At 47.0% G+C, this 27,570-nt stretch overlaps 1 protein-coding gene across 1 annotated transcript in view; it reads left to right on the forward strand.

Moving 5' to 3' along the window:
* Nucleotides 1-1,861: 1,861 nt before the first annotated feature.
* The window catches only part of LOC128723374 (mediator of RNA polymerase II transcription subunit 13), a 37,664-nt gene continuing 11,955 nt past the window's right edge, over nt 1,862-27,570 (forward strand). Inside the window, exons 1-2 of the mRNA XM_053817108.1 lie at nt 1,862-1,930; nt 13,556-13,895. Coding sequence (XP_053673083.1) covers nt 1,862-1,930; nt 13,556-13,895 — 409 coding nt within the window. The remainder of the gene's footprint in view (nt 1,931-13,555; nt 13,896-27,570) is intronic.

Here is a 27,570-nt window from a genome sequence, read left to right on the forward strand (position 1 = left end):
AACAACAATTTTCTATCTTCTCTTCCCAAGCAGCAGTGTGTGTCTAGAGTAGGAGCAAGGCGCAGCGAAAGCAGCAGCAGCGCAGACCTCCGCGAATCGATCGACGAAAGACGAATCGAAGTCGAAAAGACGGTGAGAAGAAGTGAGTGAAAAAATGTATTGTAAATTGTGTGTTCTATGTGTGTACCGCCCGACTGACGACCGTTGCCGTGTGCCAACGTCTGAAAAGCAATAAGCCTAAAGTGTGCAATATAACCCAAAAGAGGCAATAGCAAGTGACACATATGCATGCGTGAACCCTTTCAAAACAACAAACGAGAAAAAGGCCCAATCGTATAACTAGCCAGTCAGCCAGCCGGGAAGTGCGATTCAGTGCGAAGCAAAATGCCATCAACAGCAGCAGCAGTAGTGGAGTAGGATAGCGACTGGTGCAGGGCTGCAATATGCTGTGAGCATAGCACTCGACGACAGTGTATGTGGTGGCTACAAACCAACACACACTCTCCCGTGACAGCTCTCGAATTTCGGACCATTCAGTCCATCGCGTGTGTGCGTGCACGCAGGGACCCGTGTTGTTCTCTTGTGCGTTTAGTCAGGGCAGACTGCTTCGATCGACGACAGCGACGACGACCCACCGTGTGTTGTGTGCCTGTCAGTTTTGACACTGTAACCGAGCGAGTCGCGAGTTTTCAGTGAGCTTTTGCTCGCCCTTTTACGTTCAAACTCGGGTCGTTACCCGCTGTTCACTACCGGAGCAGACGAGGGCCAGAGGAGTGAGCATTTATTTTAGCAATCATTGAGGGAAAGCTACGACCCCTAAAAGAAAAGGATACAACGGCCCGGCATCGTCACCCGTGTCTAGTGACGTACGGATATGTGCAAATGTGTGTAACTGCACGTGTGTGTGCAGCAGTATGTAACCCTCGACCAAACCGCAGCCTGCTGTGCGTGATGTCGAAAGAGTGTCGATTATTTATTCGTCCGTTTGCTACGAAGCAAAAGTGAGGTGTAATACCGACCAAGTACACCCACGACGCCGTTGTACGGTTGCCTGCTGTCGTGTGTTGGTGTATTCGAGCGGGCTAGGAAAATTAGGAAATGATCTCGTGCAAGGCTAGCGAGTAAAACGGGTGTGGATGCGTGTGTCTGTTCGTTATAGCCTCAAAAGAGAAAGTGCATTAAAGAAATAGGTAGCAAAAAGTGGGGGAAAAATTGCACGATTTCCTCCGGCGCGCTCCGGTGGTAGCAGTGTGTGAGAGTGCAATAGAAAGTGCGAGGAAGTAAAGGAGCGTGGAAGAGAGAGCACGCGAGCGTGTGTGCGGCGAAGTTGTACGTGTGCTTCAGAGTGCAATTAAACGGGTGTGTTGTGTTTTTCGTTTTTGCTTTGAAAAGAGAGAAGGAGAAAGTGAGCGTGCGCGCGAGGTAGAGAGAGAGAGAGAGCAAAAAAAGGCAGTTGTGTGTGCGTGGTTCGATCGGTGTGCAAATGTTGTTGTTTACAGTTTAGAAGCCATCACACTGCAACAGGCCTTTGCCCACCCGCCTGTTCTTCACCTGGCGATCATCACGTCGTCATCGCACGACCGTGTAGCGGGTGAGGAAGGTGACAGAGAGAAGGGGAGAGGTGATCCGAAGTGAATATAGATAAAATATTGCACCCAAAAGTAGAGATAAGAAATCCTATCGGGTCTCGCGGCGGCGTACTAGTGAAGCGATATTTTTTGTTTTGTGTCTCGTTTGTTTATCTGTGCTCTGTGTGTGCGGTCTCTTGGCTCTTCTTCTTCAATCGCTGTACCAACCCCACTCACGTTTTCAATTACACCTGTTTCGTGCGTAAGAAAATGGTCGTAACAACAATACAAGCATGACGCACCAGAATCACCAAACTAACGGCGCCAGTTTGGAAGATTGCCACACAAACTTCTTTGCTCTGGTAAGTTTCCATGAAATACAAGGAAAACCCCTGTCATCTTCTCGATGCATCTGCATTTTTCCGCTCCGTCACATTCTAAACTAGTGTAAAAATTCGTTTGACAATTGGCAGCGCATACGCATCAGGCTCGTGACGGCTCCCTAGCCTGCGTAACGCACCGTAACGGTTAAACGTCATTGAGGGTGATCTTTTGTTTGCGCTCGCTTTTTTTGCACGTCTTGTATCGCATTCCCTGTTGCCTAAGTCTCACCGGTGAATTTTCTTTTGGACACAAGCAGGAAAACCATTGCTACGTTGTACGTCGTACTACGTAGCCGTGGGGATTTTCCGCTTCGCTTTGCGGTGCAAATGGCTTCTACCGCGTTATGAACGTAGCGCGAAAACAAACAAACAATCCAACGAACAAACAAACAACCGAACGAGCGAGCAATGGAGGAATGGGAAGCTCCCTCGATGAGTGAAACACGATATTGTGCGTCAACCGGTTGGGGGTAGTTTAGGAACATGTAACACTAACCAGAGCACACGGTCACTCCGCTAGGAATCATAATCCGAGGGAGCGCTAGGGTTCAACTGAGATGTGGTGTGGAGGTTTGAGATTCTTTTTGTCCATGTTCAACATCAGCAAAATCACGACGTTGGTGATGTTCAACCTTGAAGCGGTACCCTTTTTTTCATTGTCCAAAACGAATTCCCTTATCAGGGCTAGCGATAGAATTTTGTTTTGCTCAATTCATAGCAGAGAAAAAGCCGTTAAGGATGGAACATGGTTCACATGCATGTTGTTAATGCCACAGTTAACGGAAGCTAATTTGCGGTCGAAAAAAGAGGTTATTATCATGTTCAAGTGCTTCCTTCACACGCGGCTGATAAGCAATGTGTTCTGAGGAGCTTAAATAAACCCGAAAGTCACAGCCGACAATCTCTTATGCTTCGCCATACATCGGCCGATCGGCTTGTCAGATGTGAGCCTGGGTATGGCTTCTGTTTACTCGTACCGTGTACACGGATTATATTTCACCAGTGAAATACGGCATTTTGCCGTTCCAATTTAGCCCTGGTTTCGCACGCGTGCGTCTTAAAGACGGCGTTTCGCAGCCAGCGATAAGTGAGTTCTCTTATCAGCCGATTGTGGCAACAGATATACCACGGTGTCTTATCGCTTCGGAAAAGGGACGTCGCTAGTGGTTTGACGGCTCATCAGCGGTCAAGGAGCTCTACGTCATTTTTATCGCCGCTTATCGCGTAAACTAACGTCCCATTCGGGACATCCCTTCGCTAATTGTCGTATGGGAGGGAGTCGAAGAAACGGATTTTAATTATCCACGACCTGTTGCAATAATATTGCCAAATTAATTTGAAATCACTTCTTCGCCCCTGTGGCTGGTAATTAACGGGCTATCAAATCGGTGCAATTGGCCCACTGTGCGAAGCGGCATCGTTACCTTGCACGTTACATTTTAATTAAATAATAATATTTTTCCCTCATTCCGATCGTGTCGCCGCCAACCAGCATGGGAACCAAGGCTCCCGTTTCAGAATGTGCCATTCTGTGTTTTATTGCACATAACGTTTACCCACACACGAACGGCCACACGCCCCGCTTGTACATGCGGGATATTGTGTTTTATGGTGGTGTCTTTTATGGGTTAAGTATGTGATAATTTTGCTCTTTATGCATCATCCACCTTCTGCGTTGCACTGTAAGACGCTTGCCGCTGCGTTGCATTCGCGATCGTAAAAGACGCGATGCGCGCGCCGTGAGGAAGCCGAACCTCCAACGTAAACCGATCGTTTTTCTTTCGGTTTTGTGGTCACCTTTTTTTGCCTCTGCTCTTTACAGCGTAGTTTCTTCATCACGATCGCAACGACGGTGGTGGCAGCGGCATTACCGTAAGATCCTTATGATCTCCATCATAAACGAACGTTCGTTATTGCTTCCCATTTTTTTTCGTACCATGCTGTTTGCTTAGAATGTGGGGTTTGGTGAGGCTGTGCTGTTTTTGGGCAATATACGGCACCAATACCAGTGCGATACCGACTCCGGCGGATCAATTATGAGGCTGGGCACGCGTGAATGGCACGATCGCGGTTTTACATTTCATCGCTTTTTCTCCCAACACCAACACATCGGTGTGGGGATAACGATGCTATGTTTCGGGAGGGTCTTTACCTTATTTTTAAGCTGGAAGTGGTGGATGGTCGAAGGCGGATTGTTTCCTTTTTTGCCGCCCTCGCAGTATCGTCTTTGTCTAATATGAGCCCTCCGTGAACAAGAGTGCCGCCATCCTAGGTTGTTTTCTCTCCTCGACCCAGTTGTTATGCTTCCATCATACCCGTGCTTCCCTCACCACCACCAGTTGCTCTCCAAATGTAGATGAAAGTGTGGCTACGTGGGAAGAAAATTAACAATGTGATCTTTTATGAAGGCAAGAAGAGGAAAAAAAACTTCACCCTCATGGGTATTGGTCAGATATGTTTTTTGGATGTCACCCGTCCTTGAAGGCCTGAAGGAATTTGAGAAGCCCAAAATGCTTGAGCAAACAAATAAAGTTTACAAATGAACATTTTGAATCTACAATGTAGTAGCAGCTATCAGCAAGCTAAGCCGTTTGTGGCAGTGTGAGAGAGGAACGATTCTAATCATTCGATCTTCGAACCATGATGATGATCGTAATGTCTCATGAGCATAACCATTGCTAGGGGTGCCGTTTTCATGCCTTGGCTATGCTGCTTGCCATCAGTGCTATGAGTCATCAGTAGCCGGTTTGATCGGGTGCGATGATCGATCCTCTAAACAGGTCCTATCAAAATGGAAATGAGCCGAGTGACTCACAGTGGTTGCTTTCGTTTATTTTGAGTTCGAGATATTTGAGTTTAAAACACTACAAGTGCATAAGTAGTTGAAAATTGTACCAATGATGAATAAGTATACTTTATGCTAAGCGCATGGCATCGTATCGTATTATTATATAATCTGTTTCCAAATCTCAATTAAACTTTCCAAATTTTAAATGGCCCAAGTTTTTTTTGCATCTTTTTATCTGTTTTTTAATCTATAAATTTACCACCTCCTCTTCGTTTTTTTATAAAATTTGAATGCCTTCACTTTCATTTTCACATGTATTTTCAAAGCATAGTAATTTTGATCGAGGGTTAAAAAGTGTTGCCCCACGTTGCATATATTTATTTTTGGGAATAACTGATTTCTCATCATCAAGAAAGTTTTCTCCGAAATTTGAGAAACTTTGTAAAGCAAGTGTAATGCATATAATATTATTTTCTCGTTTCCATCTGGCGTCCCTTAGTATGGACATGTTGTTCATTTCAGATCTTAGACCTTGAAAGTAAAATTTATGTTCCAAATTCCATTCCTAGAACAACAATCATATTTTCCCTCTGGATGTGAAGATAAAAGCAGCAGCACCAAACCATGTACTCGTTATCATTTGATAAGCATATATTTGAGGTTTGTCATCCAATTGTTTCATCGCCGTTCGAAACATTTTTATTCGGTTGTAAAATAATGTTCACACCCCAAGCAGCATAGGTTGCGTTTTGCCCATTTTGTTTCAACTAGTTTCTGATTAAGATAAAGCTAGAACCTTGAAGTTATATTTGATGGAAAAGAAAAAAGTTGTGCATAATGTTTAGTGTCTCGTTTGTTATAGCTTACTCGATGGTGGAATTCTTCTCATAGTGAAATGGTGTCATAATACACACACCCCACACTATTGTGCCATGTAGCGTATATGTAAAAGCGCCTCTTTTTCAATTGAGAGAGAAAAAGAGAGAGCTGGTTACGAAGCGTTTGTTGCTTTCAGTAGTACAGTTGTTTTATAGTCGCTATACCGCCAAAGCGACGCTAAGCGATGCGTATCGAATGAATGGGTCACCATAAAAAAGGTTTCTCCCTTTGGCCTAAGCGTTTGGCAGCGAGGGGTACTACGTAATTCGATGCTCCAATGGGTGAAGTGGAGAATTGCCTTTTTTTATTTTGTCGTCAGCACGCCAAAAAAGCACATGCCTAATGCTCCCAACAGAGCTAACCAGCTCGCCAAGCGGATGATTTTCTCTTCAAATTTCATCGGGTTTTGAAGCCAACCATTGCTTCTCATAAACTATTTAAAAGATCGTTTCCAGTGGATCAACGAACGAGAAAAAGAGAACAAAAAAAAGAGAGGAAATGCGTGATCGTCCAGCAAGTACAAAGAAATATAAGTTATGCTGTTCTTTCTCTCCAAGCAGTAACCCTTACGACAGTAGGAAAACGGAACACGAGTGGAGCCAGAAACCCTTGAAACGTGACTGTCTTTACCCCGTTTGCTTCGTATGATCAGTGAAAAAAAGAAGCTGAAAAAATGAATAGGGCCTATTCTGGTTTAATAGGTTTTTTTTATCATCTTCACGAATCCTCGCGTAGCGTTTGTGTTGGCGTGGATGCAGGTCTTTGTTTTAGTATGAAAGTTTCCTCAATCCCCTGTACACGATGCCGTAGCAAAAAGCGCAATAGAATATCAATGGAATTGTGTTTCCGAACCACCCTCGAAGAAAGGCCAAGCGCAACGGGTGCAATGTACTAGCTTTTTTGTTTCTTTTGTTGTTTCTGTCGTTGAATGTGAGGGAAGGGAATTAATTTGCATGCCGTCGGACATCCTCCATCGCCTTCTGCCAGAACAATTATGGTTGCATTTTCAATCCCCTCCTCCAACGGTCTCGGAGCCTATAATTATCAATCATCTCTGCTTCTCTTCACCAGCGAGGAAGCACGCGACGATGTTCACTTTTAAGGCTCCTTCATTTCGCGTTTTGTGTGGGCGAGTTTGTTTCTTACTGTTTTGTAGTGTTCCACCAGCCCGGGGAAACGTGAAAGTCAATGGAGAGTTTTCCATGTGGCATTTTCCAAACCATTCGTTTCATGGGATAGTAAGCTTTTATTTTTCAGTGTGGTGTGCAATAGAGTTTAATTTAGGTACGAAAAAGCTTTTTTTTAGCTTTATTAGTCCTAATTTAATTAGACAATTGATGGTCGCTACTAAGCGGCATTCGGCTTTGCCTAGAGCTTCATGAAATATATTTCCCTAAAAGCGCTTTGCGTTATCATTGACCAGGCCCTTTCCGTGAATGACGAGATCGCGTGCCAAGGGTAGAAGAATTGAAGTTTCTTATCAGTACGCTCGTGATAAAGCGTGATAAAACATTTGCCACAGAAAGGAGCTTTGGTGGGTATCGTAAAGAAAGTTTAACGGCCGAATTTACCCACAAAAAGAAGGATGGTGGGACATTTTTGATGGGATGCATTTATGGCGAAAATTCACTCTCATAGATCATGCACCCTCGGACGGTACACCGGACCGTCTCCTCGGTTTGCAGGGAATATGTGGGACTATATTTGCATGTGGTGCAGGTTCCGTTTGTCGTTAACGTCGCTAATGTCATCATTAATTACGGGCGAACTCACGCGAGCAAACTGCTGCCACATCACTCGCAGCAGTGTTAGCAACTAAGGGTAGCATTTTTGCTGCTATACTCTATCCATCTCATTAGCTTTCGTTTTTCTACTAAAAACCCGTATCTTCACTATGCATTGCATGCAGACGTTCACTCTTGGTGAAAGGGGTTACTGTTTCAGGGTTTCTTCACCATTCGAAGCATATTACTCCAAGCTTCATTTCATTGTTCATATTTTTGTTTTGATAATATCACAGTTTATACGATTCAGTTTGAAAGGCGTTACTTTGTGTGTGTGTGTTATTTTATTTTCATCTTTGCTGAGATCTGCAACTCTTTGCGTCACTTTACGAGTAAATACGACTCGATCCCTACGTGGGATGGGGAATGATAATTCCGAATCCCCGGTCCATGGAGAAAACACAACCTGACGTCAGTTTCGCTTGCGGTAGATCGAAAGCCAGCGAACCGTACCACGAAAGATAGAAACAGAAAGAGAACGAGAGAGAGAGTGGAGAAAAACGGAAAGAAAATAAGAGAAGACTCTTTCAACGTCTCGAGCGTGCACGGTTGCAATCGTGAACCGAGGAAACGAGTGTATTGTACTACTTTTCAGTGCTTACCACTCCGTTTTCCAACCCCTACCGGGCCAGGTTGTTTTTCACCCCAACGAGGCGAGCGATGGTTGAGAAACAAGAAAGACAAAAAAGCTCTCTCCAGCTCCGCACGATTGTTGAAGCTTTCCAGATCGTAGCAAGGGGTACCAAACGAGAAGAAGGTTCATTTCGCGCGCCACGACTATTTTTCTTCTGTTCCTCTCGAGGCTATGCTTGCAAGAGTGTACCGCAAGTAACCATTCGCCGACCGGTCGGCCATCGACCTGTGGGATGGAAAACGGACGTGCCGACGAACGGCAGGGCAGACGGAGAAACGGCGAGAAAAGAAACCAACAAAAGGGGGCGAACAACCCCCGGATTGGGGGATTGTTGCTGCTGTTGCGTTGACTCCATTCAACAACGCGTTGTTGCTCGCTGCTCTCGTTCATACGAAATCCTACGGAGTAGTTGGCCCTGTTGTCGCATCTACACGAGTGTGGATCTTTAGTGAACAAGATTTTTACTCAGTTATGCTCCTGGTTACTCTCCCGGCAGTCCTCTCAAACATCACACATACACCCGATCGCGAGAAATGCTTATGCCGTTAAATTTAGGTGAATTATGTGCGACGATCCACGTGTGGCGTGTTAATCCCCTTGGCAGGCGCTTTTCCGACTGAAGGAAACACATTTTTGGCGATTTCAGTATTTCGAATGGAGGAAACATTCCCGAACCATGTAGATTCATTTAAAGCAAATTAAATTGATTCAAAGCTAAAACACGTCAAGAACATCATTTCCAAATCTTCATTCACTAAGTTAGTTTATTTTACCTTAATTTAAATTTAAGTAAAATTCAACGCCAGATAATAACACAAAAATCACCCTGTTTTATGATACTATACCTTCTATTACCGGTTCGTTCGCATCTCCCTTCCATTCATCGCCTCACCGATTATCTGCGGCTAGAAATCCACTGCTGTCTGGTGGATGCCTTCTGAGGTCACTCAACTTCTTTTTCATTGCGGCATGCAGCGTGCGTGCATCCCCATGAGTCTGTGTGTCTGTGTGTGTGTGCTTTTTCACTGTTAGTGGCAACCCCATTTTTTTTGCACCACCTAGCACACGCTGCGATTCGCTCGAATTTGTTTTGTTTTCGCCGGTGAAACACCGTTTCTCTGCCACCTGCTCGTCTCGTGGCCCTGGAAAAAGACGAGGCGTTTGGCCTCGGAAAGGTAGCATCACAAAAACGAACGAACGGTTGCTGTCTGGGAACTATTTTATGCTGGGGAGGGTCATATACGATAGACCTACCCGCTGGTAGTCGCGAGACAGCTGCTTGTTCGAGATTTTTCACTCGTGTGAAGCAAGAGTTGGTGGTAGGATTTATTCAACCGGCGGCAAACCAGGCGAGACACCCGAAATAAAGCTGCAAATTTAATTTGGAAGTGCCCAACCCAGGCTTCTAAACGGGACGCGTCTAACAAGAGGGAGCTATAGAGCGCTGGGAAAATCGGCAAGGAGTGGAAAAAGCAACTTGGGCCCATCAACTGTTGGCACTTTGGATGGAATTTATTACCGTTCCTTCTTTTTGGCCGACGGCGTGAAAGAAAAGCGTTCAAGCGAAGCAAAGTGATCATGCTGTCGTCTCTTCGGTGTGTGCACGATTTCCACGATCGTAACTCTTCCGTCGTCTCGGGAAAGTTCTCTCTTCCCCCGGTGTTGCGGCGATGCGGTTTTATGGCCTTTTGTTTTCCTTCTTCGTTCACCACTGCGCGTTTCTTGTCGCGTGTACCGAACGGTGGGTCCTGTGAGCTGGAAGGAATTCATTCATTCGTGCAGAAAAACCTCCGCACGCGTTGGTCCCACCATGGTTCCGTGCACGATCGTTGGGAAAGGTTATGAATTGAACATCGAGCAACAAACCTAGAGCAAGCCATGCCTGTGTCGAAGGAAAAACACATAAAGGCGAGAAGTTTGTCGAGCCATTATTTTATGTCACCATAAAAGGGGGTGAGAGAGAGAGAGATGAAGAGAAGGCTTGAAGGCGGATCGTTTGGATGAAAACTGTACAGAAAGTTTTCCATTTTATGAGAATTTCTCTGTTAGTGTGTGTGTGGTTGCTTTTTTATGACATTTCTCAGCATAACCTCTGGAAGGTTATGACGCGAGAAGGACACTCAAGGACTATCAGATCGAACATTTTCCACCACCCTGTCGCCTGCAATCATTCACCAACCCTCCCTTTTGGGTGGAAATGGGTTTCTTTCCCTTTCTGTCGTCACTGCTGGTGGAGTGTTTAAAAAAAGAGTCTATCTAGCAACGTGGTCCAGCGAGAGACGAAATCAACAAGACACCCCTCCCACTCCAATACTTAACTGTTTCCCCGCCCCCCCTCTACGATGATGACGACGAACGTCCGCGATCTAGCGGACAGCCGGTCACCGGAAGGGTCGTTGGGTTTTGGGTGAGAAAAACGTGTTTTTCCACACTCCGTTTCAAAGGATCTGTGCATTGTGCGCATGCTCTGGGGATGAAAAGGAGCCCGATTCCGGTTGGTGTTTTCCTTCGGGCAGGGGTGGAAGTTTTTTCCCTCTCAATCGTGTGAATCTTCTGCGCGCACCCCGTCGCTCTCCGCATGGTTTTAGGGACATTATCGACGCTGTTACAACAAATCGTCGGGCATATTGCTATCGTCGTTTTTTGGTTTGCTCCCCCTACAACGAGCGCTATAATAGAGCCGTTATCGCGTAACTATCGCGTAACGGATGGAGAGGGCTGGTGTGAATGTTCGACCGAGGGTGAAAAAAAAGATCTCTAAGAGCAAATTTGAAGTGATTTTTTGTTGAACTTTCAATGTTTGTCCGAGGGCAGAATAAGGACACCGTCCCGTCCTAGAGCAGCTCTCCAGCGGAGAGAGTACAACTCAGTTTAAAGTGAGTGTTGGTGTTAAAGGACCATAAACAACAGGATCGATATGACTGAACCGCGTTGCTATGTTCCGTAAACAAATTAATCTTCATGTTGGAGAATGGGTTTTTGCATTGCCATAAACGCTCTTCACTGGCCGGCGGATACTATTTTGCACGTAGGGGAAGCCAGCCAACGGCGGAGATATGTTCGTAAACATGTTGATTGGTGTTACCTTGCGTGCCCCTCACGTTAAATGGCGGCCGTAAATGCGTCGTTTACACCTCCTGCTGCGTTGACGCGCGGATTTCGGGCAACTCGCGAAGCGTGCTCAACGAAACGAACTTGCCATCGAGATCTCTGTTGGTTAAAATGATCGCAATCCGATAGTGAGTGGCAGCGCAAGTGAGATCAGCATCTCACTACCGGTGTGAGTTAGTAAGCGAGGAGCCAGCTCGTGAGATATCGAAACGTTATGTTCTTCTCACCACAGTGAGGTCTCATTCACGGTTTCTCATTTCACGGTGTAATCGCTTGGGATTGCACGGTTGGCGTTGGTTTATTCGCTCGCGTGAAAATCGACCCCCTTTTTCCTCGGCATGCTCTGCGTCGTCTCTCACCCTGAACTCGTTTGCGCGTGCCATCACATTCCACCGCATCTCCTACTAGGGTTCATTTCACAATCACGCGTTCCACCGTCGTCCGGCAACAAAATTGCCACCCCCTTTTGGTCGGGTGTGTGTGGCGTGGGGACCTCCCAACTCGCTGTTTGAAGGAGAGAAACGTCGTCTACTTCGATGTGTGTGTACGTTTTCCTCAGTTGCACTGTTTATATTTTTGACATTTGGAGCGTTTAGCTCTCGCTCGCGCTCTCTTTCGCGGCGGTTCTCGTTTGGTTTGATTCGCCACTAGCCTGGCTGGTTGCTGGCGTGTGCCGCCCTTAACCTGTGTGTGAAAACCATCAACAAATTCAAACGCCACCCCTCTATCCTGGCTGGCCGCTAAGCCTTCCTTCGATCCCACCAGACAGCAGCGTTCCTTGACGTTTGTCTCGTGTCCTCGATTTTATACGGCTGTGTTGGTGTGGTATGCGTTCACGTTCCGCGGGCGGCTGGTTTCCCAGCATCGATCGGCCAATGAGTTTTCTTTCTCTCGCTCTCTCGCATCACATAATTTTTTCTTACCTGCGACGCACGACGTTCGGAGTGCGTCCGGATGGTTGCTGAAGGAAAAGGGGCTAGTTTTGCGCCGTTCCCAACCCGATGCGCTCCCGCAAATGTTTCGCCCATGCACAATGCGCGCGCCTGTGTGTGAGTGTATCAAGAGGGTTGTTTTTTTTTGGCGCGCGCAATTCAACCAAAACGTGCAGTGGTCCCTCTGGGATGAGACTCGATGAGAATTAGTTTTTTATGTACTTCTTCCAACGTTTCTTTTGTCCATTGAACCGTTGTCGTCCTTCGCTGGCTCAAAGACACACCACAAGGACCAATAATGTATGTTGGTGTCGGCTCTTCACGACGTAATGCATGGTGAAGGAGTTGGGTTTTTTTTTGGTGTTGCTCTCTTTGTCGCTCTCGGGAAAAGCGAATGCATATCCACACACAATCCCTCGGTGCTCGATGAAGCCATCAAGCCGGCTCGGGATGCTACTGATGCTTGTGCATGTTTGTGTGGGTTTGGAAACGTGAGCAATAATTAAAGTCTCCCCAATTTCCCACGTATCATTTTCCGCCTTCGGTTCATCCCGTTACTGATGCTGCTTGGCGAGAGCATTGTGGCAGCGAATAGACCAAACAATCTCGTCAGATCCTTTGAAAAACCAACAAAAACACGCCAAACCAATCCACACACAAGCGCTCTAGCTGTCACAACATCTCTATCCACTACGCTGAAACCTGCACAAAGACAATGCAACGCGTTTGTTCCGTTCTTGCTGGCTAGCTTCTGACCCCCCACCTGTGATTTAGGCTTCGAGTTCAATTACCACACACACGCGCAACATTTCCACTGCAGCACTTCGCACGCGGTGCCTTGCGTTGCACGTGTGCATTCCGTTGGTGGTGTGCTTCTATGTGTTGGACGATTTTTTTTGCCTGCTTATTATTCCTCAGCCTTTTCATAGAGTTTCCTTCTCCCTTCTCGCAAGTTTCACTGGCGCAGGTTTGTGTGGGTGGCCGAGAGTTGCGTTTCGGTACATAAACAATTTGAAGTGTTCACCTCACCCCCGGTCATACCAGCAATCACCCCCTGCGAGAGAACTCACCCTCTAATTATGGTTAGCTCACTGCGTCGTCATCGTCGTTTGCGTTCCTTTTGGTGGGGGCTGTGTGCAGAAGGTTTTCTCTACCGCTGGTGGTTGAAAAAGTGCACGAAAGAGCGCAAGGATAGCGAAGAAACGTGGCACGCGCGCGCAACCGACAGAGTGCTGGCTTTAATTAAACTTCATCCGTAACAAACTTCACCCGAAGAGTAACGCAACTGGGTGTTAGAGCACGCGATGCGAATCATTAAGATGCTTGTTAGAAGATGCTTATCGGGGAGAAGATTCCCTCTTGTGCTGCTGTCATTGCGTTCGATCGCGCCTCGTTAATTTCCCCGGAAAATTCCCGAACGCTCACTAACGTATGTTTTCTCTCTCTCACACACTCTCTCTCTCTCTCTCTTTACAGACCGACCTGTGCGGTATCAGATGGCGTCAATTGGTGCTCGGTGAGCGGCCAAACGCGGCCGGGGATCCGCTCGACGATCCGGTGGTGCGTTCGTACTCGAAATGCCTCGCCGTCGACATATTGTGCGTGTGGCGGCGAGTGGTCGCCCCCAAGCCAAAACCAAAACCGGAACCGGATCCAAGCAGCATGTTCGACATGAGCATACCGGGCACCGGTAACAGCGGCTCCGTCATTCATCCACCTCTCTCGCTGACCGCCGCCAAGGAGCTGTGGATCTTCTGGTACGGCGAGGAACCGGACCTCAAGGATCTGGTCGCGCCTGAGCTGCTCAACTCGTCCGGTAGGTCCTTCGAATCCATCAACGCGCTGTTGTAATCTTATGGGCAAGTCAAACGCTTACACCTGTTGTGTTGGCCTGTAACACCACCGTTCGACAACGGAATGATGGGAATTGGATAGTCTTAGCTTCTCTTCGACATCTGACGCGAGAGAGTTGCGCTGGAAACAGTCGTTAAACGGTGTTCGAAGGGGCTGTTGTAAGTGCGCCCTATACCCGGTGGTACGGTTTATGTTCCCTTCCCGTTTTCGCGCGCTCAAGGTTAACTGGTTTTTATTTCATCTTGGTGCGCTACTTTGCGTTCGATCGTATGGTGTGTGTGTTTGTGTATGATCGTTTCGGAGGTTTTTTGGTCTTATTTTACCACAGGACAAAGCAGAAATGCGAAGGCGCTCGTTTCGCCGTTTTTGAGGTCGTTCTTATACGGGAGCTAAATTGGGAAGAACTGAAACAAAACAAAAAATATGACAGCGGTAGAAACGCTTCATCAACGCTTCGGGAACGGTTCACGTTTTGCAAAACGCTAAGTTTCAATTATTGTAGAAAGCTAAGCTGCCACCTTTCCCTTTTTTTATGTTTGAATGGTCGAGAGAAATAGAAAAAAAATCTAAAACTAGTTTTTCTATTTCAACGTTCGGTCGGACCAGAAAGCTAGGCTACAGAAAATGTCCTTGCGTTATACTTTTTCGGGTTTAGTTTGAATTAACGGCCATCAATCAATTTCGAGGTATGGTCCTGAGCACTTCCGTTTTGTGGAGCCGACATTGAGCTTGACTCGCGCACGGAATCGGTGGTTCGGAATATTGCCAAAAATTCCGAGGTTGAGGGGATTTTTTCTCGCTTAACCCGCGCCGGTGTTATATCCGCACCTGAGTGTAATTAAAACCACATCAGGGGGCACCTGAAAGTGGTTCAATTCTATCAGACTCTACGTTGTATCGTTTCCGGAAACGTTGGAAAACAGACAGAAAAAATTGCATCCATACACGGGGGGTTGATGGTACACCTTCGGGAAGGTTTGCAAAACATGTTCGACCATTCGGTGTGGCCATTGGTGTCTTCAGCGTACGTATTTTTTTCATTCTTTATATCCTCTCTCGCTCGCCCTTACACATTTGTCGGCATTGCGCAAACACAAACAGCATACCAAACAGATAAGATAAAATAAACGGTCTTGCAAAAGACCAGGTACGATTGCTATCCGAAAAATGTCAAGTGCCGCACACGCGTTTGATGCGCCACTGCCCGGTGGCATGAAAGAGCTTTTTTTGTTTTATATTATTTTATTTTGCTTGCATCCTTTCGTTCGAGATATCGTATCGTATGCTTCTGTTGCGGTAGACCGCCACACCGGTGGATGGAAAATTGTATTCGAAACCAAAATTCCAATGACGCTACTTCTAGTCGTCATTGTGGCCGGTGGCTTTTTTTCGTTAATCAGTTAACATGTTTGCAACCATAGGAAAGAGAAATCATCACCGATAGCGCATTCGCTTGGGTAGGAAAATATCGATTAAAATCGGCAAGACGCGCAAACCGAATCAGGAACGTGTCTACGCGAAAAGAACGCGCGTAAAAAGCGCAACGGGAACAAATGGCTTGTAGGCTCCTAAACCGCACCACTACTACAGACCAGACCGGACCAACAGCAGCAGCAGTGGTGCAGAGTTCGTTAAACCTCGGCCGAACGCGGCGCGACCGTTGGCTTCGGTTTGGCTTCGTCTGCGCGCCGTGGGAATCCGTCTATCACGCCAGTGTGTGGCCGGTTTCAGGCCGGTCCAGCTCGCATACGCACGGGATAGGCACGGCTTCGTGGCTCACACACAGCTGCTGCTGCCGCCGACGATTCAAATCGCCGGAGATTCATTTTGTTCCGTCCGTTGCTCGGGGTGTTCCAGCCTCCGTGTGCTTTCGGGGTTGATGATGTGATGATGGCGTTCACGTTCCCAAATGCCACTCTTTTTCTCGCTCTCTCTCTCTCGCTTGTTCGCTCTGGAGCATACTCGCGCTCCCATGGCGTCACGCATTCCCACAGCGATGGCTCCATCCGGGAAAAGCCGACCCGTGATCGTGAGCTGAAGGCGCCCAGCCTGTGGGAGAGAGCGAGATCCGTTAGCCGCCGGAAGATGCCGTTATCGACGGGAAAAAGGGCTTTTTCCGATGATCCCCGGGGCGGCCATTCGTTTCCGCGTGTACAAAGTTCCACTCGAATTTATCGCCCCAGAGGAAACGAGCCTACCCTTACATAGGCTGGTCTCCCTTTGGGTTCAAAGGTTTCAACTTTTTCGAGGCATTTCAATTCCCGAGTAGTGAGGGAGCTTTTTGCTTCAATTTTGAAAGCCTTTTGCCAGCAGCCCACGCACACGTGTGTGGGTGGAACAGCGCAGAAGAGGAAATGTTGGAAATTATGTGGCCACACTTCTCGCTTCCCGCTTTGACGCACTATTTTTTATCGTCCTAAAAGAGCTATGGTTTTTTCTTCGTTGTTGCTGCCGTAGTTGAATGCTGCCTCGATTGGACGGGCCCCGACAAAAACCGGTTTTCTAAAAAGCGAAATCACCGAAAAGAAACCTCTCTCTGTCCTCCCTCACCAGAACGAAAGCGATGAAACGCGCTGTGTGTACCAAAGTCCAGCAGCATTTTTTTTGTTTAGTATTGTTTTGCAACCCTTATGACGCGAGTGAGGGTGAGAGAGTGAATACACGTTTTAGTCTATGCTGGAGTACACAATCGAGCAAGAGTCGTAGTGCCTATGTTCAAACCGTTCATTTTCACGCTTACCCAACTTCCGGTTTGGAAAGTCAGAAAGAGAAAAGTTATGTGTATTCGATTGGTTTTGAGCGAAGTTGCTTTTTTTGGGAGCCGCAAAACAGAGATTCTAAACCCAGCGGTAGTTTGACTAATTACATCACTATTTGGAATGTTAGAGCCACACAAATGTGTAAGCTTGAGTAATACAACAACCAGGAAACGTAGGAAATGTGTAAGAATTTTCCTTCGATACCATTTCCTCCTGTTTTCGAATCAATGAAGGTCTGCTTCATGCTATTTCCGTTGAAGTCGTCTTTGTAAGGATTGACTAAAATCTTGACATCCCAAAAATCTCTGCTATAACGGACGACATGCAAAATGGTATGCTTCTCGAGCCATTCGAAGCACTCGAGCTAAGGAAAACAGCTTCCGTTGAGTTTTCTCTCTCTATCGAAACGCGTTTCCGTCCTCCGATAAACCTGGGGATTATCCGTCCCGACGTGATGCTGCGCGTACCCTTTCGAGGACAGGATTTCCGGTCGTGTTGCAATTGCTGCATTTCCTGCTGGAAGGATGCTGACAGACTCACCACGTCGAGACTCATCTTTCATTATCACTTGCCACTAAATCTTCATCAGTAGCAAAGTGTGGAATTTCAGCTAGTCGTTCGTTTTGCAGCGACATTAGGGTCGTTTAGGAACCGGCAAAAACGTCCTCCACCTTGTGCAAATTCTGGATCTATTTTCGATCTATAGAGAAGACGGGTTAGCCGTTTTGAGGCATTTTTTTTCATTTCCTCTTTTTTTCTCGAGAGGGTTAAGATCCTCGCAACGATGTGGATCGATAACTAGTGGTGTGGTGAAAAAGAACGACGGGATTGACTAGCCAGATCGTTCAATTTCATTGCTTGCAAGTTCTGTCTGGGACATCGTTTCGAAATCCTTGCACTATAGAAGGCTTAGGCTTTGGTACATAAGCTTCCAAACGCTCATAAAGAGTGTCCTGTTGGCGTGTATGCTGCACGCCGACACATTGCAATATTCCGTTCCGTTCGCTAATAAACGACAGCTCACGATCGGGTTTTATTAGCGCATGCTGAAGATTAGACAAACGTCCAGGTGATTTGACGCACATGCACATCAAACCTTTCATTTCCGACAAAGTTCGGTCAAACACAGGGAACAGTTGAGTGTGGTGTCATTCACGAACCGAGGACATTATGTTTCATGTCCTTTTTTTGAATTGGAAAATGGTAGACTTGTTCATTTTCAATCTCACATCGGAAACTAAACTTTTTATGCTTCGAACCAACTTTGAAGGATTCCTTCGATCATGTTTACTCACTGTAACTTATGAAATTGAGGACTTACTATTTGATCCCATTTTTGCGTGCCTATTCATCGTCTTTTGAGCATGTTCCTTTCAATTCGGCAATACAAAATTACCAATTACAAATGAGTTCCTTCTCGCTTGCTTGCCACAAAAGCAACAAGTAGCAGATTATTTCTCACGCATCCGACATACGTCTGTCGACGCGGGGTCTTGAGGGTTGCGGTTTATTGCTGCTGACATGCCTCCGCTCGCCTATCTTTGTGTCTCGCTTTCCTTCCGTCATGGATTCGCGCTAATGAGTTTGAGCAAGAACATATATATCCTATTGCAGATAAATCGTCAATTAATTGGTTAAGCGATAAATCGGACCAATTAATTGTTCCACTCGACGGAAGAAGGACCGCCTCGGCGACAAACACGAAGAAACGCGCCCATAAGAAGGTGAAGGTTGAAACCACCGCAGGATGTTCATCGATGAAGACAGCTGCTGCTTCTGTCGAGTTCGTGTGTGTGTTTGTTTGTTTGTGACGGCTGTCGAGAGGTTGCTGGAGCGAAAAATAGGATGTTCCTGCTTGTGACAGGTTTGGGCGCGCTTGTAATGCGTCCCTCTTGTGGGATGATTACGCAAAAAGGTCGATTTCATTTATTGATCATTTACTTCCTCACCGGCTTTCTCTCCCTTGCACCTCACACGATGTAATATGCTTTAGATTGAAACCGCTTTCGATCGGATTTTGCAAGCAAACGTATCTAATCCTGGTCGTGAAATAGGAGTTCGAATATCAAACGTTAATTAAGTGTTTATCAATGATGTTACGTTTGTGTAGGTTTATGTGTGTGTTCAGAGGAGAGAGAGAGAAACAACGAAAGGAAAAAAAGAGATAAGGAAAACACGAGAGTTCTATGGGAGGCGAAGCGGAGTGACATTTACGACCGGAAGAAATTCTCCGTCAAATGTCAAGGTCGTAAAATCTTGACGCGTTGTTCTCCCTTATCGACAGTTAGGAGCAGGCTAGGAGTGTCAGAATTTCAACCAGGAAAAATTCGCCAATCTGTGGAACGCAACGCCAACGAGTCACATTCGCTTCATTTATGTGACATGCTTATCAACCTGCGAAAGGTCAACCTCCGAAGGATCTCGCAAACTATCGTCTCGTGGGGGTATATGTGCATGTTAATAAGGCTGAATGAGTGAGGCCACCATGCCTACAGTTTTTTTTCACGCTCATTTACGCGATGCACATAGTGTTGCTTGAAGCTGAGGCACGCAATAGAAAATGTACTTTTGCAATCCCCCTAGAGCGAGACTAAAGGGAGACCACACGCTGGCGGTCATGCCTATGTGTGTATGTGTACACGGTTTGATATTAAGCACATCCTGCGCATGTCCAGCGAAAGCGAACCCGAAGAGGAACCACTCGGTGGTGCTCTTTCGTTCATCGAGTACTTTTTAACGATCCGTGCACCTCCCAGAAACATTGGGTGATAATATCCTCTTCGCTCATGTGGAGGAGCAGTCGTTTCCGTGTGGTATTAACCGTCTGCTTTGCATGTTTGCTGCCGGCAATTTTTGTTGCTCCTTTACTGTGCGCCTCCATCACTCTCTGACTCTCTCGTTCTCTTCTTGCGAATGTGTGTGTGTTTGTTTGTGTCGCTATTTCTCTTTGGTGATGTGGCCTAAGGTGATCCAAGGCGGAAAGGCAACAGCCCGAAATCATGTGCGTCCGGTTACTCTACTACCGTGACGGTGATTATCTTCGTGAACCTCATTTGCTATTTCATTCGCTCCTCGCTAGTGGTGTGGTTTGGTTGCCATTTCGGTAGGCCTAATCATCCCCCAAAACAGGCAGAAAAGGACACTCACGTTCGCGCGTCCGCGGAGGAGTCGTTCTAACACCGGCTCCAACATTACGCGGCGGGATTTTTTTTCCCGAGACACCCGAAGTCCTGACAATGCCGATGGTGTGTGCTGCCGCTGATGATAATGATGGCGAGTGTGTGTATGCGTATGGCTGCTTGGCAACAAATCAATCGGCAACGATGGGGCTCCCGGGCGCAGGACGACTTTACCATACCATGTCCACTTGGCGCGTTTCCAGAACGTTCCGTTTCTAATCCTGCTGCTTTTCAGGCCAGTGTGGGAGGAAGGAATGGGATCCCGAATTTTCCGCTACCACGGGACTTCCGGTTACTCGTGTCCGGTTGAGGCCCACCTACACACGTGCGCGCGCGCGTGCGTTCGTCCCTCGATGGTGTGTGGTGGGCACGAAGACAAAAAGTCCTGTTCCTCCCACACTCCTTCGAAAGGAGGAGGAGGGTTCGTCTATTAGGGGATGCATGTGGTTCTGTGGCACGCGCGCGGGAGCTCATATTTTTTAGCGATGGCATTTTGTGCGCCCCCTCTGTTGGTTGGCTGTGCTACCGGATCGCAAAAGGCTGCCGACTGTATGGGTAGGGACCGAAAAATTCGATCGATTTTTCGGTGGGGAGAAGTCGTCCTTTCGGCCTGCCATACCTTCTCATCCTTCCTCTGGCCTGATTGGTGAACCACGGGGGAGAGACATTAGAACGCGACGCGCTATCCGGTTGCTTCTCATGTGCCCGCAAAATGGGCGAGAAAATGCGTTTCAACCCCCCAACCCACCGTGGGTGTGCGATGGTGTTGGTGTATGCATGCACAGTAGAGGGCTGCAAATTTGCCTCGCTGTTCGTCGAATTTCAAAAGAATGAGGGACCTCCAACTACTCTGGAGGATGACGATGTATTGAATTTCAATTCGGTTGGTGATGGGGATGGAATGAAATTTACACACCTGGAAAACCGTAGGCTTCTGAAGGAAAAGCTTCTCGTCCACATGAATTATGATACGGGTTCGGGTCAGAAGGTAGCGTGTTGGGGCCTTGGTTTTTATCGGCAAAGATGCTTTTGTTTGCAGCAGACAATGAACCATGGAGTGATACGTAACTTACAGCAGCTTGTAGTTGAATGCAAAAAAAACATCCGCCAACACACAAGCACAGCAACAAACGTTGCGCCTCGGACAGCATTTGTTTCATTCCAGTTTATGAGTTTTTTGTGTGTGCAGCCTTGGATGTTGATGCATGTGCAATGATGCACTTTCGTTTGTTACATGCGCCGGCGTGGTGGCGTAAGCATACTGTAATGCGCAAGATGGATTTACACTTTTGTTTGTATAAGTGTTGTTCGTATTAGATGGGCATCGTTTTGACTTAAGTTACTATTGGGATTTTCACACTACGAGTTATTGGCTATATCGATTATGTATCCTTCGGTAGAAATAAACAGCAGACATCCAAAAAAATAGTTATTTTAGAGTTGCAAATTACAACAAATAACCGTTGGTATTATATACTTTTGCTCGGTTAAGACCGGGTGATTTTTATTTCGAATGCGTAACGGCTGCAACGCTCTTCAACCTTTCATCTGATCCAGATAGGTTGATCTCGTGTTTTGAAACAAAAGATGAACATCGCGAAAACTAACAACGATTGCACATAATGGGTTCGTGAAAAAAACGAAGAAGAAAATAACACGCGATCCAAAATATTCACTCATCGCTCATCATTTCTCCTCTCATTACGATCGGTGGGAGGCAGCACGCCGTTGTCGAACCTGCCAGCGCTTGTTGGGTCTGGTTATAATCAGCATCATCTAAATGCAATTAGCACGTTTGCAGCTTAGAGAGACAGAAGGAGAGAGAACGAGAGAGAAGTCATCGAAACTATTCACGCGCTCATCCCACGGATCTCTCTTGTTTTATTAGCTCTCGGTGCAGTGGAAGGAGAACACATCCACGAGATGGAATGAAAACCGTTACCATGTACGGTTTCGCGTGGCCTAGCTTGCCTTGCGGCTCGATTGCGATTGTGTGATCATCTCGCGGATAGGTGAATAGGTGATATCGGCGGTAGTCGCAGCTAGGGTTGGTGGTAGGGATGAGATAGGAAGCAAATACACACGACTCACGGGGATGCCTTGATGCGGTGGATATTTATGTGGCTAAATATAGCGAAATAAACAGCGTGAGCGAAGATCCTCCGACGCTCTATCAGTCGGCCAACCGAATGCGAGCGAGTGAAATCTCCGATGCAGGGAGATAAACATATTGCTCGCCGTTGAATATGCGACTATTTCGGTGGATCGACGACACCGCTGTAGTGAGATGAGTGAATGGTGAGTCGTGAGTCGTGAGCCACGATTGTTTTGATTCGAGTGAGCTTGATGAGAAGCTGAGCTGTAAGGCAAGTAAATTGATGTTGCTTTTGCTGGTGCTTGGTAGCGAAAATTATGCTCAACAACGGCCAACTTGAGGTCCCGGTTGGTGTGCGTTCCCTTCGAGATGATGTAGGTTATTTTTGAACGCATATGTTATCACGTGTGCGATTCACATCTGTGCGGACGTACGCAAAAAGCATATTGCCGCCAATACTCCGCGACCATAACCTTCCCATCTCCTCGTCGACTAGTACTACTACTTAATGAACCATTAATGTCACATAATCTAATGGGCTGCTTAATTTCTGACTGATTCATGAGCCAAATGTACGACGCTTGCAATGGGCTACAGCGCGCATACATTGTAATCTACACCGGCGTCGAATGAAAGCGGTGAGAAACGATGAGTAATAAAAGTTTACTCATCCAAAGACAGCAGAGTAGAGGCAAACATTGTCGTTCGCGTTATCAATCATGTTCCAAAAATTTCTGGAAGAGGTATAAAAATGGATTACTTGACGAGAAGTGGAGATTGGGAGAGCCGAGGAAATTTTATTCTTATCCACTAACGCACTTCACAGCGAGAGTCATCGAGCATTATTGTGGCTGGCCGATATTTGCTTGTTTTTCTTTCCCTTTGGATTGCCATCGATGAACACAGCGCCACCGTGTCCCGGCGTGTGGCAAGAAGATCCTGCAAACCAAGCCGTCGAAGAACGCCAACGAGCACAACACCACTACACACGCATCGTCCTCGCCGTCGAGACGTCGGTAAGGAATCGGAAGAAACGTTTGGTTTCTTCCTTTCCGCTTGACATTCCTGCATTTCGCGTGCAACTATGCCTTCTTCTCACATCACACACATACACCGGCACACGTGCACACTCGCTGCATGTGCAATATGCACCAGCGAGAGCATGTGTGTAAGCGCGAGCGTGATTGTTTACGCGTGTGTAGTACTACGGTGCAATCGAACGAGAAATGGTGAACCGCGGGGGAAGAAATTGAGAGCAAAAACAGGAAAATCGAGTTTTTCGTTCGCCCTTCCGTCCGCTTCTCCGTCCCCATCGAAGGGTTTGACAGCAGCAGAGTCGATGCATTTATTCCGCTTGTGTGTTTGTGTGTGTGTGTGCTCGCGTGCGGTGTGGCCCAAAACGTTAAGTGGTAGTGTGTGGTGAGGGTTGTTAATTCGGGTAATTGCTCTCGGCGTGTTCCTTAACGCGCACGCCAACGTAACCAACATATCTGGTTCGCCACCGTCCAGACCTTCCTAAGGGTGCCGGGTGGAGGGAGGGGGGAGGAGGTAGGCCAAAGCGTCCGAAGAGTTGAAGGGGAAGCAAACAAACGGCTGAGAGTAACGCACACCACCGACGCGCAGCTGGGATGAGAGAAGCTCACCGGAAAAACGGTGCTCTCGCCGCTCTGGGAGGTAATGACGACATTCCACAGATTTCTGAGGTGTCTCACCCCAACCCAACCATTGCAGTGTTTTCATTTTTCCCTCGTCCATGTGCGGTTGCGTTTTGTGCTGACTCGTCGAGATAAAACGCAGCAGAGACGCACGGGACACGAACAACACACCACCACAGGCACACGGGATCGTGTGTGACGTCAGGATAAATGTCTCACCAGCGCGAAACTCTGCTCCGTAGAAGGTGGCGTTCTTCGTTCCAATTGAGGGAATGCCTCGAAATACCTTCTTGATCTGATTCGATAGCGCGCGAGTCGACGTCTCGAGCACATGCGATAAGAAGTGCGAAACGCTCATTTCTCACCACCGGGAACCGGTTATCTATTGCCGATGAATTAACGGCCGTGTATGTTCGTACGCGCCCCGGTCTCGGTGGCCCAAGGTGACGGACACGCGTACCTCCACACTTGGACACACGTACTTGATGCTGCTGTGGCTGACCGGAGGGGGGCGAATATACTTTGTTGTCTCGAGCGCACGTCAACAGACCTTGACGTAAGTGATGGTTGCGGTGTGGAAGAAAGGAAATCCCAGGGAAGGCAGGGACGAAAAACCCGTGATATGTCATCGTTGTTGCGCCGGGTTGCGGTCAGGGAAGAACAACTCCAACTTGACTCGAGATAGTGTCACAACATGACCTCTAATAGTGCTTGCTCCTTTTACCAAGCTGGGAGGAGTTGGAATGATTTTGGACTAAAGAAGTCCCAAGGACGTTTCCTGTGGCATTCAAACGAATTCCTTAAGTCGAGTTTTTTGAATTAAATTCATCACTGGCCCAGCAAGGAGGGCGCGAATTTTGCATGTCAAGGCGAACCAGGGGTGCTGTGACTTTTACTTTCCCTCCCGATCGCGTTCTTCTCGTAGGACGAACGAAATGATCTTGAACTTCGTCCTCTTGAGCCGTGTGCGTGGACAAGCTCCTGGTTCTATCACTCGGAATCGCTTTTTCATTGGCTGGAATTGCTGCGTGTATGCTGACTAGGGGTAGCATCTTCGGAATGGTCTCCCTAAACCATCCCCTACTAAGAGCGTTTGTTAGATGAGAAGTTGAGAAGCATCAGCTGCGGGTTGATGATTAGTTAAAGTAGTACGCTCACTCCGGTGGTGATGACATCGGTCGTAGATCAGAGGTGTCATCTTGAGGACACGTTGTTGGACAGAGTAACGTGAGAACCAACGATACCAGTGAGAGAGAAATCCGGGATTGCCTGAGACACGTGTGAAGATCTCGTTTCGATCGAATGTTTCGCTTTCCTTCATGCTCTACCGTAATTATGCATGTATGAATTATTCCCCACACAGCAGATCGCTCTCTGAATCTCTCACCCGTTGAAATGATCGGGAAGGTGAATCGGGATTTCCTCTCGTAGGTAACATCTCTCGAGTTGTGAACGAAGGGACGCAGCTTCTTGAAATATTCATACGCAATCAGCGAAATGGAATGAAATTAGCATCGATCGGCACAGGGAGAAGGAAACTTTCTGCTGTCCGTTCGGGAATATTGAAATTAATATTGCCCCCTGGGGGAAAAAAGCAGACGCCGGTAAATTGATTTGTTGGCGAAACGATTTAACGAACAAAGTATGTATAGATTTTCCTTGTCTCATTACGGGCCCTTCTCTCGCACATGCAAAAAGGAAAGATATTACAATCCGATATGGCGTCGTTGGGACTGAGGGGTTTTTTTCATCCATTTTATTCGGCCGTTTTCCGCTGGTTTTTCTAAATGCTTTGTTCGTAGCTAAGTTTGATGAATACGTCACCGGTGAAGGCGCACGTTTCCCAGCGTTTCGAGGGAGTTTTCCACTTTCCCCCTAGCTAGTTGGCGCCGAAACAAGAGAGAAAGAGCAAAAGAAACAAGGGGAGAGCGAACATATCAAGATCGTCTATTTCGCTGTGTGAGTGGGTGTCTGGGGGGTTGGCAGAGACATCCTGCGCACGTTTTTCTCGGAGACCACGCCCATCGGGTGAAATGTATTCCCCTACACAGCCCCATTGATAGGTCCTTCTCCTCCAGAGAGCGGTCGTTCGTGTCCTGTTGCTGCTGCTCTGGTGGATGCTCGGGAATGCTGAAATTGTTTCGTCTCGAAGGATTAGGACGCGACGATGATCTGATTATGCACATCGCCACTAAGAGAGCGTTAATTTGTTGACGAGCTCGGCTGACAAGGAGCCGGATGTGCCTTCCAGGCTAATGCTTGTAATCGTCTTTTGTGTAATCGATGACACTCGCAGGGGGGTTAAAATTGTTTGATGGTAGTTTTGCTAAGTGACTTAGTAAGCTGTCTTGAAGAGCAGTTTAATGATTCGGGCTATTTAGTCAATCATTTACCAAATTGGTTCCACGCAATCACTTCTACTCGATTGCCCAGTACGGTTGTTGATCCTAACAGTTAATTTACCATGCACCCACGCTGTAACGCTTTTACTTTGTCTGTTTCGGTGCTCTCTTATGGTGATTGGTAGATCCCTAAATCGATCGATGTTTGTCGTGTCTCTTGCAACCTGTTGTTTCTTGTAGCATTCACTCCAAAGCTACTACTGGGAGTTGTTGTGAAGGAGGTTGACGATAAACCACGTGCCGCATGCATCTGACTTTGACGAACCCCGGATTACCATGCTGGCAGGTCGAAAAGAACATTGGAGAGTAATACACCACAAAACGCTCCTACACCATTTCGTTCCCGATGCTCCTACATTGGTCCTTTCTTTGGCATTCAAGGATGCGTCAGGAATGCCTTTGAATGTATGTACTTCTGTTCCCAGCGTTCGTATTATTATGCATGTATCATACGACGATAAATGTGCACGGAAACAGGTGTACATTTGCTTTGGTTACAAGGCGCTACGCCCTCCCTTTCGCTTTTTATTCACACGAACGAGCGAAAGAAAGTGAAACAGCAAGACGCGCCGACCGGAGATGAACAGGAAGCGGTTTCTCCCCGTGAAGGAAAGCTAAGCTGTTTATCAACAAAAAAACTCCCTCCAGGCACTCGTGGAAACGGGTTTCGGTGTTGCCGTTTCGTGTAACCCGCGTGAGAAGTTTGTCGGGAGTTGAGATTGTTTTTTTTTGTAATTTTGGAGCTACCCCACGGTGTTATGGGTAGGCACGGAAAATTGGCATAAATCTCGGACACAAACCTCGAAGGTAAGCCACCGCACGCGGACGAACAGCGTGACATTGGACGATTTGAACGGTTTCTCTCGTTCACTATCTCGCTCTCTCTGCCTTTCTCTGGGTTGCCTCTCGTCAACCTTGGCCAGCAGGCCACGAGAAAGGTCCAGGGGGTTTGTCCATGACACAAGGTAAATGAAACGATAATTTAATAAAAATGTCTTTACGTTAACCTGAGCCCGACGGCAGCTTGGTGGCTCCAGCAGCATTGCACCTGCTGAGTCGTGGCGTAAAAAAGGGAAGCGAGCGAAAGGAAGAAAAATAAACGCAAACCCCGCGAGCCAACGCTCGTGGAAATCTTTGGGAGCGACAGGTAACTTTTAAACTGTTTCGTCATGCAACGTGTTAGGCGCAGTTGATGTTCTTTTAATTCGACTCCGCTGGTGGGCGGTTTTTGGGAAACGTATGTTCGTTCAGCGTTAGGTGAGACACAAGAGGTGGCGAAGGACATAAACGAGAGGTGCAAAACTTTCGTATCTTATTTATATGGTGAAATGTGTGGGGAGTTTTGGGGTACAATGCTTTTAGACAAATATTGATTAAATCGTAGAGCTTCTTTCGCTATAAAATGATATTTCTTTGTGGGGTTTGTTTTTGATCAGTCATTATCAATTTTTTTAATTGTTATCATCTTCGCACACGTGGCATTCAAATAGAGTCTCACATAACCGTTAAAAGTGTTTATAAGTATTCGTGCGGAAGCCCACATATCT

Source organism: Anopheles nili, chromosome 3 (assembly GCF_943737925.1).
Source record: "Anopheles nili chromosome 3, idAnoNiliSN_F5_01, whole genome shotgun sequence".
NCBI lineage: Eukaryota > Metazoa > Arthropoda > Insecta > Diptera > Culicidae > Anopheles > Anopheles nili.